Source organism: Coccinella septempunctata, chromosome 1, assembly GCF_907165205.1.
Source record: "Coccinella septempunctata chromosome 1, icCocSept1.1, whole genome shotgun sequence".
Classification (NCBI taxonomy): Eukaryota; Metazoa; Arthropoda; class Insecta; order Coleoptera; family Coccinellidae; genus Coccinella; species Coccinella septempunctata.
The window spans coordinates 70,178,691-70,190,918 of record NC_058189.1 but is presented as its reverse complement, the minus strand read 5'-3'; the positions used below and the strand labels follow the sequence as shown (position 1 = coordinate 70,190,918).

The window sequence follows — 12,228 nt, the reverse complement described above, 5'->3', positions numbered from 1 at the left end:
TGATTCATTGTCGAAAAATATTGATTGGCACTTTAAGGCAATTTTTAATTTTTTTCTTAGAAACCATAAGATTGGCAGAAATGAAATTGAGCGAACATTCTATGGGAAGGAGAAGGTAATAAAAAAAAAATTTGTGGCGTTTCCCTGCAATATCAGCATGATATTCACCTACAAGGTAAATTTCAGTTCGAAGATGATCGGTAAATAATTTTTTTCTCTTAAGGCATTACTTTTATATAGTAAGAAATTACAACGTACCCATATTTGTTCAAAATGGATCAAGCTACTGAAAATTAATTTAATTTCTCGCTACTATTCATTTAGGTACACCCTGTATAGCAGCTCGAAAACGATGAGTTTGCTTTCGAAATTTACAGCCGCCAGAAATATCCGATAATAATTTTAAAAAAAGGGACATCATTCACACCGGCTCGTGAAAACCAACCGGTAATCCAAAAAAAAAGCGATCTCGCCTACCGCAAAAAAAATGATTACCGATTAGGATTCCCAGGGAATTCGGCAATAAACCCCCGCCGTCCAGATCTCGTGATTAATGGGAAGAAAAAACAATCAGGTTTAGTTTCGTAGTTCCAGGACCAGATGCCTGAAAAAGGGGTCGTTGATCTGGATGCTTATCGCCTTGCACATCATGTGTTTACACGTTATAATCCTCCCTGGAAATCATTAAAATTCCTGCGAAGGGGTTGACGATCTCGTCGGTTGATAATCGGGAAGAATTAAAAACGTGGAGTGACTCCAGAAAATTCGTTGCTACATATGCGATTTAACAAAAAAATGAACAAATCCTCATTCTATATTTCTCGCAGAGGGGAGGACTGAACAGGGTGTTTAATTTTTTGTTATGCAAATCAATTCTTGTATTAATGATTAATCAATAATTTTCTGTTATTTATTGTTTATTACAAACATTTGAAATTGAATGAAATATCAGGAATTTCAAAAGTCAGAAGCTTTTAATCATCTGCTATGATAGTACTGATGATTTTTCATATGAGTTACTGCTAATTTTCCAGTAACTTATTCTGCTGGTGATAATTACCAAGAACATATTAATAGGCTTATAAGTCCATGATTCTGAGAGTGAAACGATAATATGAAACGTATTAATCTCAATATTGTGGAAGGCTTTCAGTTTTTAAACTGTGCATCCATTCTAGATTCACCTTTCTAATCCAAAAATTTGAAAATTATATCATTGAAAAAACACTAATGATCCACTATGTTTTGAAGAATGTGAAAAATATTTAATGAACATTGTTGTTTAATTCGTTTACTAATAAAATTTTCATACGATAGCTTAAACCATTGCTTAGAACGTTATACAGAGTGAGCCTTTGACTCATACAAATATTTCAACAGTAGATTTTTGAGGTCGAAAGAAACACTTTTTTCCTATTCTACCATAATTCCTGATTCGGTCCTGATAAAAAGATATAGGTAGCCACTTTGAGTTTTCATAATGAGCTGTTCCCATGGAAAAACAAAATTCCCTTCAGAATCACAAGCCAAATCTGTGACACCACACATCTGTGGATCTTTTAAACAGAGTTGTATTCAGCCAAAGTACCAAGTTTTTCAAATATCACAGATACTTTGACTCGTACAAATATTTCAAAAGTAGATTCTTGGGGTCAAAAGAAACACTTTTTTCCCATGCGATTTTTTTCGATTCGGCCCTGATAAAAAGATAAAGCCATTCCCTTCAGAATAACAAGTTTACCTCAGGTTTCATAAAGCTTGATCGGGGAATCAACGCTTGATTGACGAATAGACGTCAATTTGTTTTCAATCGATAATTCAGTCATGATCATTCAGAATATCATTCTAGAATCAAATAATGTTGTTCATACGTCCATGCAATTATTCTCAATTGCTACTTCTTCAATATATTCAGAAATGAAAAGATTTCAGTGATTTCGTTTTAGAAATCTGTCAAATCAAATCGTTGATCGAACAATCAAAGTTTTATGAAACCTTCCATAAATCTATGACACTACACATCTGTGGATCTTTTAAACAGAGTTGCATTCAGCCGAAGTACCCAATTTTTCGAATTAAGAAACTTCCAAATTTTTGAACATCAAATTACTCGAAAACGGCGCATTATACGAGAAAATATCAAGAATACATTTACATATTTTACAAAACGTTCAAATATTCATTAGATAGCGTCAAACTTAGTTTCAAGAGTTGGATTCTTTGAGTATTTGGTATTTTTATGGTACGTAACGGTCATAATGAGAAATCTGGAAGACGTGGGTTATATCTTGTGTTTGAAAAAGATTCATCGAATGAATGAAAAACTATATTTCAAAATTCATTACATTCGATGAAACCGTTCCTGAGATAGAACTGAAAATAATTTTTTATGGTTTTTCAACAGCTTGTATCTTTTAAACCGTGCCGATTTGGAAAAAATGGTAAATAAAAAAAGTGTTTCTCATGACCTCAAGAATCTACTGTTAAAAGGTTCGTTCGAGTCAAAGAGTCACCCTGTATTCATAGGAAATTAGTAACATTTTGTGCTTGTAAGGCAGTTTTTTGAATTTTTTTTAACTGAGACATTCATGCAATGGTTCCTTTATGCATTCAGAATGATGCAGTTGAAGTTCAGTTACAGCAAATCCCTTTTTTTCCTATCCATTTCTCACGTCAAAATCTAGGAATCAATCAATGAATTTCAATACATTTTTCCTAGGATGAAAAGTATCTACAATAGATATTCTCCGAAGGAAGTTGTTGCAATGAAAAATATGGAAGAAAATCGAAGACATTTTCTCATGTTCAAGTTGCGTCTACAAAAGGTTTTTGATGATTGAAAATTATGAGTTCATTCACCTACATTTAGTTATATATTTTTGTTGTTTACACAAAAATAAATACCGTCCTCGCTGATTTAAATGAATTAACCGGATGATATGAAAAGAAAGCTGAAAAGACAATTAAAAAATCCCCCCATCGCATAAAAAAAAATAATTTTCAATTCGCAGAGTCCGTTCCTCTCAACACCCCCGCGGCACTCGAGTCGAGCATCCCCCAGGGAAACGCCGGAACACAGCCATAAAAAGGAAAAATTCTCCACTCACCCCATTGACTTAAATTTTATACGCGTTCAAGCAGATGAAAACATGGGGAAGAATCCGTTAGGCGAAGACGCGAGAGTTTATGTGGCGAGAGACGTTCGTGCAAAACGCAAACGGTCGGCGAACGGGCTGGCTACCACCCCGAGCGGTTATTTCGTCACTACTGAACGGGAAAATTGTCGACGGTCCGCGTTTCCCGGCCCCGGAAAGCGGCGGACGCGCGCGCGGCACCGGCCTCGGTCTCTCGCGGAATTCTGGATGCGGCGTTTAATTGAATTTGTCACCTTCCGTCCGATGGTGTCGATCGCTGTCGAATTTATTGCGGACGGGGTGGTATTGACGATGCGAAAAACCGCAGCGGGAGTGAAGGGTTTTTGGTCTAGGAATTCGTTCTTTGCGATCCGATGGCAGTTGCGGAAAATGCTGTCGAAGTCACCTTTGAACTGACGCTATCTTTTAACGTACAGAAGCATACTAAAGCTTACATCAATCCTGGTTTTCCTGGATAAAATTTCCGCGTTCATCTGCTTTTCGACGTGTTTGAAGCGATACAGAGAAAGAATAATGGAAAAATGTGAATCCACTGAACCAGATTGAAAGAAAAGTGATTTATTATTCTTGAAATTCATTCTACTAGGATATATTGAAAAATTCCTAGCTTACTCTAGAACCAAACAAAATTTCAATTTCAAAATATTTTATTATACTCGATAATTTTTTTCTTCAGAGTGTTCAGTAATGTCGAACAGTAATCTCCGGTTATTGTTCTACCCTTATTCAGAAAATCGATCATGATTACTCCATGGTAATCCCAAAATAACTGAAGCAAGAACTTTTCCAGCAGATTTTTGGACATGAAACTTCTTAGGCCTTGGAGAACCAGAGTGTCGCCATTCCATCGATTGTTGCTTTGTTTCTGGATCGTAGAAATGTACCCAAGTCTCATCCATAGTAACAATTCGGTTTAAGAAGTCCACATCGTTTTCAAATCGAGCACAGATCGAACGCGATGCTTACCCATGCACGCTTTTGGTCAACATTCAAACATTTGGGGATTCATTCTGCAGCAATTTTTCTCATGTCCAAATTGACGTGAACTATATGATGAACGCGTTCGTATGAAATATTCAGTGCTTCAGATATTCTTTTTAGCCCAATTCGACGGTCTGATGTCATCAACTGCATCGATATTTTCGGGGACTGACACAGAAACTGGCCTTCCCGATCGGTCATCATCTTCAATGGAAAATTAACCTCTTTTGAAGCTTGCAGTCCAATTTTTCACGGTCGCATACCAAGGACATTGATCACCAAGGGTATTAAGCATATCTTCCTAAATCTGCTTACCTCTTAACCCTTCTAAATACAGGTACTTGATGATGGCTCGCCACTCCAATTTTTCGATTTTCACAATTTCGGTGAATCTTCTTCGTTTTAGTTCATTGCGTAACTCTGGTTTACTTATTTGACCTCAAACTTCACACTGACACTTCAAATGAGTTATTGTTCGTTGCTACAGCAACGCAATATTTTCTTTATGCATGGAACTGGTCTAGGCTAACTAGGTATCAATACATCCTCGTACGTTTGTATGGATGATTGCGACTCTTAATAATTACGGATTTCCAATTATTTTTCCTACCAGAGAGTTTTGAAATTAATAATTTCCACGTTTTTTGACGTTCGAAAAGTATCTCTTTTCCAAATGCATGCGGACAAAACCCCTGCTGTTCCTTTTAAGCAAGCATTTGCGGTAGTGGGTAGCTCTTTAAGTAGGTATATGTATAACATCTAGATCCACGATAATATTTCCTGGAGATACGCGAAAAAAATAGGTCAGTTAAAAATTCGTCAAGATGGAACGGTTGCAACAAGCCCATGAAATTTCGAGATTCATTTCAAGAAGAAATGCTCTTCTAGATTATGCATCACCTTTAGATTTACGAGGATATATTGAAAAATTCTTAGCCTACTATAGAACATAGAACCAATCAAAATTTCAATGTCAAAATATTTTATTACTCAACATATTCTCTTTTTAATTGGATACATTTATTACAGCGAACCTGCAACGTATCTAGACCTTTCAAAAATAATGTTTCTTCTTGCTCTGCAAACCAGACCTCCACAGCTTTTATTACCTCCTCGTTGGAAAAAAATTTACGACCTTTTAAACTTTTTTTCAGTTGAGGAAAGAGATGATAATCGAATGGAGCCAAATCTGGTGAATAAGGGGGGTGTTCTAGTAATTCAAACCCTAAATCACGAATTTTTTGCATGGCAACATGAGATTTGTATGCAGGGGCGTTGTCCTGCAAAAACAAAACACCTTTGGATAGATTTCCGCGTCTTTTCTTTTTAATTTTTTCCCGTAAAGTGGTCAGTAATGTCGAATAGTTATCTCCGGATATTGTTCTACCCTTATTCAAAAAATCAATCATGATTACTCCATGGCAATCCCAAAAAACTGGAGCAAGAACTTTCCCAGCAGATTTTTATACACGCAACTTCTTAGGTCTTGGAGAACCATAGTGATGATTCACTGCAATTTAACCAATTTTTAAACTTCACCATTGTTCAGTGTTAGCTTCACGTTACCTACTTTTATGAATTCAGGACTATCATCAAAAACCAATTATGTCTCCGAAAGTTATCTCTTTCTCCGCGATTGGAACCTTTGTCAGAGGAAATCTTATTGTGATGCACCATTCCAATTAATAAGATCCCTTTCACGCATTTTTCTGGGAAATGACGAATGATTCCGTTATGAGAATAATGGTTTCCTTATCGTTCCCGAATTTATCGGAAAAAACTAACAGTCATATCTGAACTCTTTGTATGTACGTCCTTGTCAGAAATACTTTTCGCTGATTCCTTTCTTATTGGTAGGTAGAAGGAAATGGTGCCCACACAATTCCTTTCTGTTCGATATACGATAACAAATCACACAAACTGAAACTCGAGAAAGATATGGATCATATTATTCCCTCCCTCTATGTATTATTCACTTCATAAAAATCATTCTATTCATTCAAAACATTCGAAAAGTCTTTCATATTTAAGGTTTTCTGGTTTCTTTTGTGTAATTCACAGAATACGATAGAATATTCGTTCGAACAGTCTGTATAGGTTTGAAAAGCCTCGATAAGGAACTGCTGAATTTAATTCGGGTTGGAAACTTTCCCTGCAAATCCCCATGATATATTTCTTTCCAATACCCTTCCTAACATCTTGACTATAATATATCAAGTAAAAAATCGGTAATCGACAAATAGAACGAAGAGATTGCTTCAAAAGCCCAAAGTATATCAGTGTGCGTGACTTGGGTATTTCCTTTCGAACTATGTTCTTTTTCTTTCCTTACTGAATCAGCAAACAAGAGTATTCGACGATTTTTTCTTGATGTTTGTCCGCTCGAGGAGAAGAGAAGACTTCAGAGTGACAAGATTGTAGAAAAAAAAGCTCTTGGTATCATGAAATGTTCATTATACCGTTGACTCCGTTCTCTCCACACCAACAGTCGCCCATTATACTCATACAGACGGAATCTAGACCCATCAGTGAACCATATTTTGTTTGTGTGTGTAATACCATTGAGTATGAGCCTTAAAGCACAAATTAAACATAAGCCTCTCCATTGAAGGTTTCTCGATCGAATTCACTTAAATTTTCAAGCATTGCGGATTATTAAATCCAGGCGCATTCGCCATATTGCATTTTCCCAAAGTAGCAAAGTCCATAGACTAATGAAGAGTTAATCTATGGCTGTGTCGCATAAGAATGAGCAATTCTTGAAAAAACCCTTCGAAATTTCTCATAATATCCTCAAGCCTTCATATTTTTATACTTCGAATTCATGAATCGAGAGTGATAAATATTTATTATAAAAAAAAGTCATCATAACTTCCTCCCCTTAAGAAATTCGTTGTAGGTGAAAAAACAATGTCCTTCCAACAGTCGGGAACATAATTTGATTGTCTATATCGCAGGTATGTTCATTTCCTCCTTGGAGTTGAAGGCTCGTGCTTTGCTAACAGCATCGATCATTGTCAATCGCTATGTACAAATATTTTTTCGGTTCGAACTCCTGCAGAAGCTGAATTGGATTGTATCGAGAATATTCCGTGGAAAATGAAACGAACAGCCTTCTGTTAGTTTACTTCTTGGGTGCTTTTTTTAGTCCCACATTTTATCGATCATTCAGAAACCTTCACAAAGAAACAGAAATATATTGACAAGAATTGTTCACCAGCGAATCGAAACAGTGGTTTATCTCGCGCCTCATTGTATATTGTAATATAAATACTAATACATATTTATTAATTGTATAAGTGCATTATTCCCGTAAGAATATCTGAGCTTGGCATCTTGCTTGATGACTTTGATATATAATTAAACCGAAAAAGATTCAAACGTAACCGAGTTCTTGAATTCGCATCTATTTTGTTTCGAATCTGGGTTGATTTTGATCTACAGCTCTTCTGAATATATCGAAATCTCATGAATATAAATGGCCCCTTCTCTCTGTTCGCCACCGATGGTATTTCTTCAAATATAGGTATATACCGATGCTTCGTGACCCCATCGATCAAACAATTCTCATATCCAAAACGACTTCTCCGTTTCTGGAAGTCCTGCTTGCCATCTACATTCGAATTTGTAGTGAGGGATTGAGGGAAATTTTGGTTATTTACTTCAAGAGTTGCCAATATGGAGGTTATGGAAGATGGAAATTTGATGGATAAGGTGATAATCCTTATTCAGAGGGATTTGGACTATTACAATGTGAGTTAGAATCCATACGATATTCTTTAAAGTAGTTAGATGAAAACTTCATCAAGCATGCTTCTTTTTAAAGGAAAAACAGGCTATATTGCAAGAAGTAATCTGTCCAGCAGTTGTTGGAGGTCTGTTGGATTTCCCGAGATTTGTCTCATTTGCCTCTATGAAATTAGTTTTGTGGTGGGAGGAAGAATACGTTGCTGCTTATAGAAAAAGTTCCGGATTCATCAGGAAAATAAGCAGAAATACCGAAGATGATTTGGAAACGATAGGAGACTGCGAAGTGGTTGTCAAGGACTCTGATCCAAAAAGATTCGTCCAAGCCATAAGCAACTCCGCGAAGAATCTACTCGGTTAGCTTTGTAATCTCCAAACACCTTCACTCTTTAATTGATTCTTATTTTTCTCAGATCATTTGCATGTTGTGACTCAAGAGGCTTTAGATCACGCCGATCTCACCGTTTTAACTGGAACAATTGGAGCCGCATCCTTGTTGAAGAATTGTTTGTGGTTCTACATACAGTCAACGGACAACACCACCAAAGACCTGACGGGAATCCTTCAGGAAACGTTCAAGAAATATCAGGAGATGGAGGAAGCTCTTGCTGAGCGTCTGCTGGATCTTCACTGCAGACTGGTCACTCTTTACATATTGCAAGATGCCGACTGTTTGGATTGGGAGAATACAAGCCCTTTTTTTGAGATGGAGAGAGGATCTTACGTGATACAGATGTGGTGGCTGTATATGAAAGGTGCAGTCTAGTACAGATTTGCTCGTGAACACTTGATTTATTGTGCTCTTGCTACTGTAGTCAAGCTTTGTTTTTTGCTTATTGAATCCCCCAGTTTTCTGCAGTTGCTGATGCATGTTTTCCTTGGACCAGTTTATTACGATTACTGGGTCAATTCCAGACCTCGCAGCATTTCAAGTCTTTGTTTTTGACTTACACTATCTATTTTTATAAGGGTGCTTCCTTCTTTGAACATAAATTGTTGTTCTGTTGAAATGTGGATGAATTTCGTTAATGCTGCTATGGAAAAATGGTTATATGTGCTTGTTGGCATAAACCTGAAACGTTGTTCTAGTAGTTCTAGTATTCAAATCAACACAAGCATGAGCTTCTCATCATTGGACATCCCACATCCCGTAAATATTTTGTGTTCCAGGAACTAGGGAAGATCTTTGGAACACAGTACCCCCAAATATGGCCAAAAGAGTTTTTGTTGGAATTTTGAACGAATCTCTCACGATACTGACAGTACGATATGTACAAGTAAGTACATCCTTAGATTTCACAGAACAATTGGTCTCGGTTTCGTCATTTATTTAAGTTTTTCATGATTGTTTCAGTTCAGAGACTTCTAGTTGAAAAGTTTATTGACTATAGTCTTCATTTTCGTAGGCTACACCATCTGAACACAGAACCAAGTTATTAATAGCCGATCTGAGCAACTTATTGCTTTGTGTAGCTCAGTTATTGCCTAGCGTGTGTGACAGCGCTGAAGAATACATGGGAATTTCTCTTAACAACAAGAGCAAAATACTGAGAGACATCCATTCCAAATGTCAGGAATTACTGTATTGTCTGATACTCAAAGGAGCACCACTGGACATTCTGAAGAGGGTAAATTCTAGCCAATTTCACAATTCGGAATGAAATCAGTTGTTTGCCTTTTTGTTGCAGCTTTTCAGAAAAGGCATCGAAAAGATCGATTTGTTGAAATGCAAAACTTCAGGACCGCTCCCGTGGATCTGCTTCTCGCTACCTCATTTATTCAAGCAAATTCCCAAGAACGTTCTTAAGCTTACGGAATTTCCGGGAAATGTAGAAATAACACTTGAACTTATGGTCTTATTAGCACAACCGCAACCCCATTGGAGCTTGCTACTCAAGGTATTCGAGTACATTCTGAGCTAACCGATTTCCACTAATCCAGAACAGCCACATAGTTTGAATTTCCAAGCGGAAATGTCTATAAATTAGGTTCAAATATAAATTTGTACCCAGTGCCCCATTCAGGGAGAAAAATTACGCAAAATTTCAAGATAACTATTCGTGAAGGAGCTCATCTTCATGTTGAAGTTAATGTGAAAGGAATAGGATTAAAAAAATTATATTTTCATTCGAATATTATTCCAAACTTCCATACTTCACGGAATATTTTGCAGGTATTAGGTCTGAAAGATTGTAGGCTGTTGAAAATTCTCGTAGAATTATGTTCTTCTGAATGTAAAGAAGAAATGAAGGTCGGCAGTTCCAAAAAAGAAATATGTTCTGGATTTTTATGTATAAGAGATGGTCAGTGCGAGAAGGAAGCTTTATCATCATCATTCCAACTGTACAACCTCTTCAGAGCAACTACCGATGTTATTTTAACAATAGGAAGTTCAAAAGAAATCCTCAAGGTTTTTCTCGAACCGATTTGTCAGAAAAACGATTGGGCAAAGTGCCTCGATAGAAGGAATGTGAGTAAAAACATGAAACCCTTAGGTTTATAACCAATTGTTTTCAGCTTTTATTCATAATGAAATTTACGGAATTTCTAAAATGAGGGATTCGCATTTTCGTAGAATTCCTCATGAAAAATCACATGTTAAAATTACCAAAGTGCGCCAGAACTCGTGTAGCCTAACTACTAGCAACTTTTTCCGCAATAACTGTGGAATGCATCAAATATCAGCAGAGGCAGGAAGTGGCTTTAGTTTAGATTAACATTTCAGGTGTGGAATCAAATCAAACCTGCTTGGTTTCTTTCAATTATGGATCTTGCCAGGCCTATCTTACCGAAAACTATCAAAACTACGATTGACGCCATTAAAACAGGTGCCAGCATGTATCAAGCCATGGCTATCATCCTAGTTTGCTTCAGTTATTTCTGGGATTGCTTAGATTCAACATTATTCAAAGTGACAAACATGATTCAAGATGTGGTCCCTTCAGATATAACACCTTTGAGCAATTCGGTGTTGCTCCAAACTCTAATTTCAGCACTTTATTCTGAATTAGTACAAGTGAGTTTATTTCATATGTTTTGGCTTGGAGTTCTGTATATTTCTTTTCAAGATGTCACAAGAGAAAAAGCATATAAAAATTGCTGGACATCCTAATGAAGAAACAGCAACCTTTGACGGGACAAACAGCAGTGAGAATGAAATAGCTCTAGCACTGGCTGAAGCATTGTGCAGCATCGATGAAGATAACAAACATACAGATCAAATCGATCAGTTCATGGAAGAAGCTAAAAGCTCCGTTGAGATGTCAGAATTTGAAGAAAAAGGGTCAGCAAGAGTTGCTTGTACGCAAATGTGTGACAACCTGGTTGGCAACATGCTGACAAATCAACACGGCAAGAAGAATCTCAAGGTGCTGTTACTTCAATTCGAATCCAAACTTATAATTATAAAATAAACTGTAGTTGATTCTTTCACATTTCTAGGTTTTATACGATTTCATCAGAAGTAACTCGGATTGGGTGTACCAACAACTGAGTACTGGAGGGCAGAAATCAGGTCTGAAGCCAGATAAAGTTAGTCCTCCAGCGGAATCACTTCTGTTCACCATGTTTCACATTGGAGCGAAGCCCTTCGATGAAGTAAGCGATCTAACTACTAGATGAATTTGTATCTACTCTCCGTCGTGTTGCATATATGCATTTCACAGATATCTATAGATAGCAAGTGGAGCCAAGGTAGCACATTCGTCTACCTGGCGATAGATGGCGTTCTTGGCTGTATATACCTCAAAGGGCCTCTTCATCTGAATGACCTAACGAAGAGGGTACTTATATTTACACAACGTATCATGTTCGTTTCTTATCATTCTGAACTGTGGGCATTCAAGAAGATAATTTTTCCTAGATTATTTACCTACATTATTGAAAATTATAAACCAAATCTTATGGAAATGGTATTCCTCAATAATTGTATTCAATGAAAGTAAACAGAAGCAGGTTTGCCAACTCCTTCCCATTATCCTGAACTGTATAGTGAAATGGATTAATACTCCAAGATTATTTTGCAGGTTCTCAGTGGGAATTGGAGGCCAGATTGGATGAGCTTGCTACAAACACCCATGGGATTATGTACAGAGAAAATGTCGACCCACATAAACCGTAGATGGGAGTTTCGCGATATAAAGTCATCATCGTTGACTGCTCAAGACATCCAAGCTATAAACAATATATCTTCATCCCTCAAGAGTGGTCAATAGAAGAGTTATGGCTCCATCAATATGAAAATATGTATTTCATTTTAACGAATAAAAATTATGCTCAATATGCAGAGAAATGGATGTTTTTCTTCAAACTCGTTTTGCTACGAACATCCTTCATTGAACTAGCT

General features: G+C 36.8%; 2 protein-coding genes across 2 annotated transcripts in view; one reads left to right on the top strand and one right to left on the bottom strand.

Annotated features, from left to right (window-relative positions):
- Nucleotides 1–3,348, bottom strand: part of LOC123322612 (probable G-protein coupled receptor B0563.6) — a 68,627-nt gene extending 65,279 nt beyond the window's left edge. The window contains exon 1 of the mRNA XM_044910567.1: nt 3,108–3,348. The gene's annotated coding sequence lies outside the window, so the exon portion shown is untranslated. The remainder of the gene's footprint in view (nt 1–3,107) is intronic.
- Nucleotides 3,349–7,814: 4,466 nt separating this feature from the next.
- LOC123320001 lies at nt 7,815–12,146 on the top strand. The gene is made up of 11 exons (XM_044907132.1): nt 7,815–7,889; nt 7,963–8,239; nt 8,297–8,638; nt 9,054–9,160; nt 9,290–9,511; nt 9,572–9,781; nt 10,057–10,353; nt 10,609–10,899; nt 10,952–11,251; nt 11,325–11,480; nt 11,909–12,146. The coding sequence occupies exons 1-11, from the start codon at nt 7,815–7,817 to the stop codon at nt 12,095–12,097; spliced, it is 2,466 nt and encodes an 821-aa protein (XP_044763067.1). The 3' UTR covers nt 12,098–12,146.
- Nucleotides 12,147–12,228: the final 82 nt, after the last annotated feature.

Excerpts from the sequence above, each read along its gene's own strand:
- LOC123320001 (XM_044907132.1), top strand. The coding sequence starts at position 7,815 with ATGGAGGTTATGGAAGATGGAAATTTGATGGATAAGGTGATAATCCTT. Across the intron at positions 8,240-8,296 it reads CTCCGCGAAGAATCTACTCG|ATCATTTGCATGTTGTGACT; the intron begins GTTAGCTTTGTA and ends TATTTTTCTCAG. Across the intron at positions 9,161-9,289 it reads TGACAGTACGATATGTACAA|GCTACACCATCTGAACACAG; the intron begins GTAAGTACATCC and ends TCATTTTCGTAG.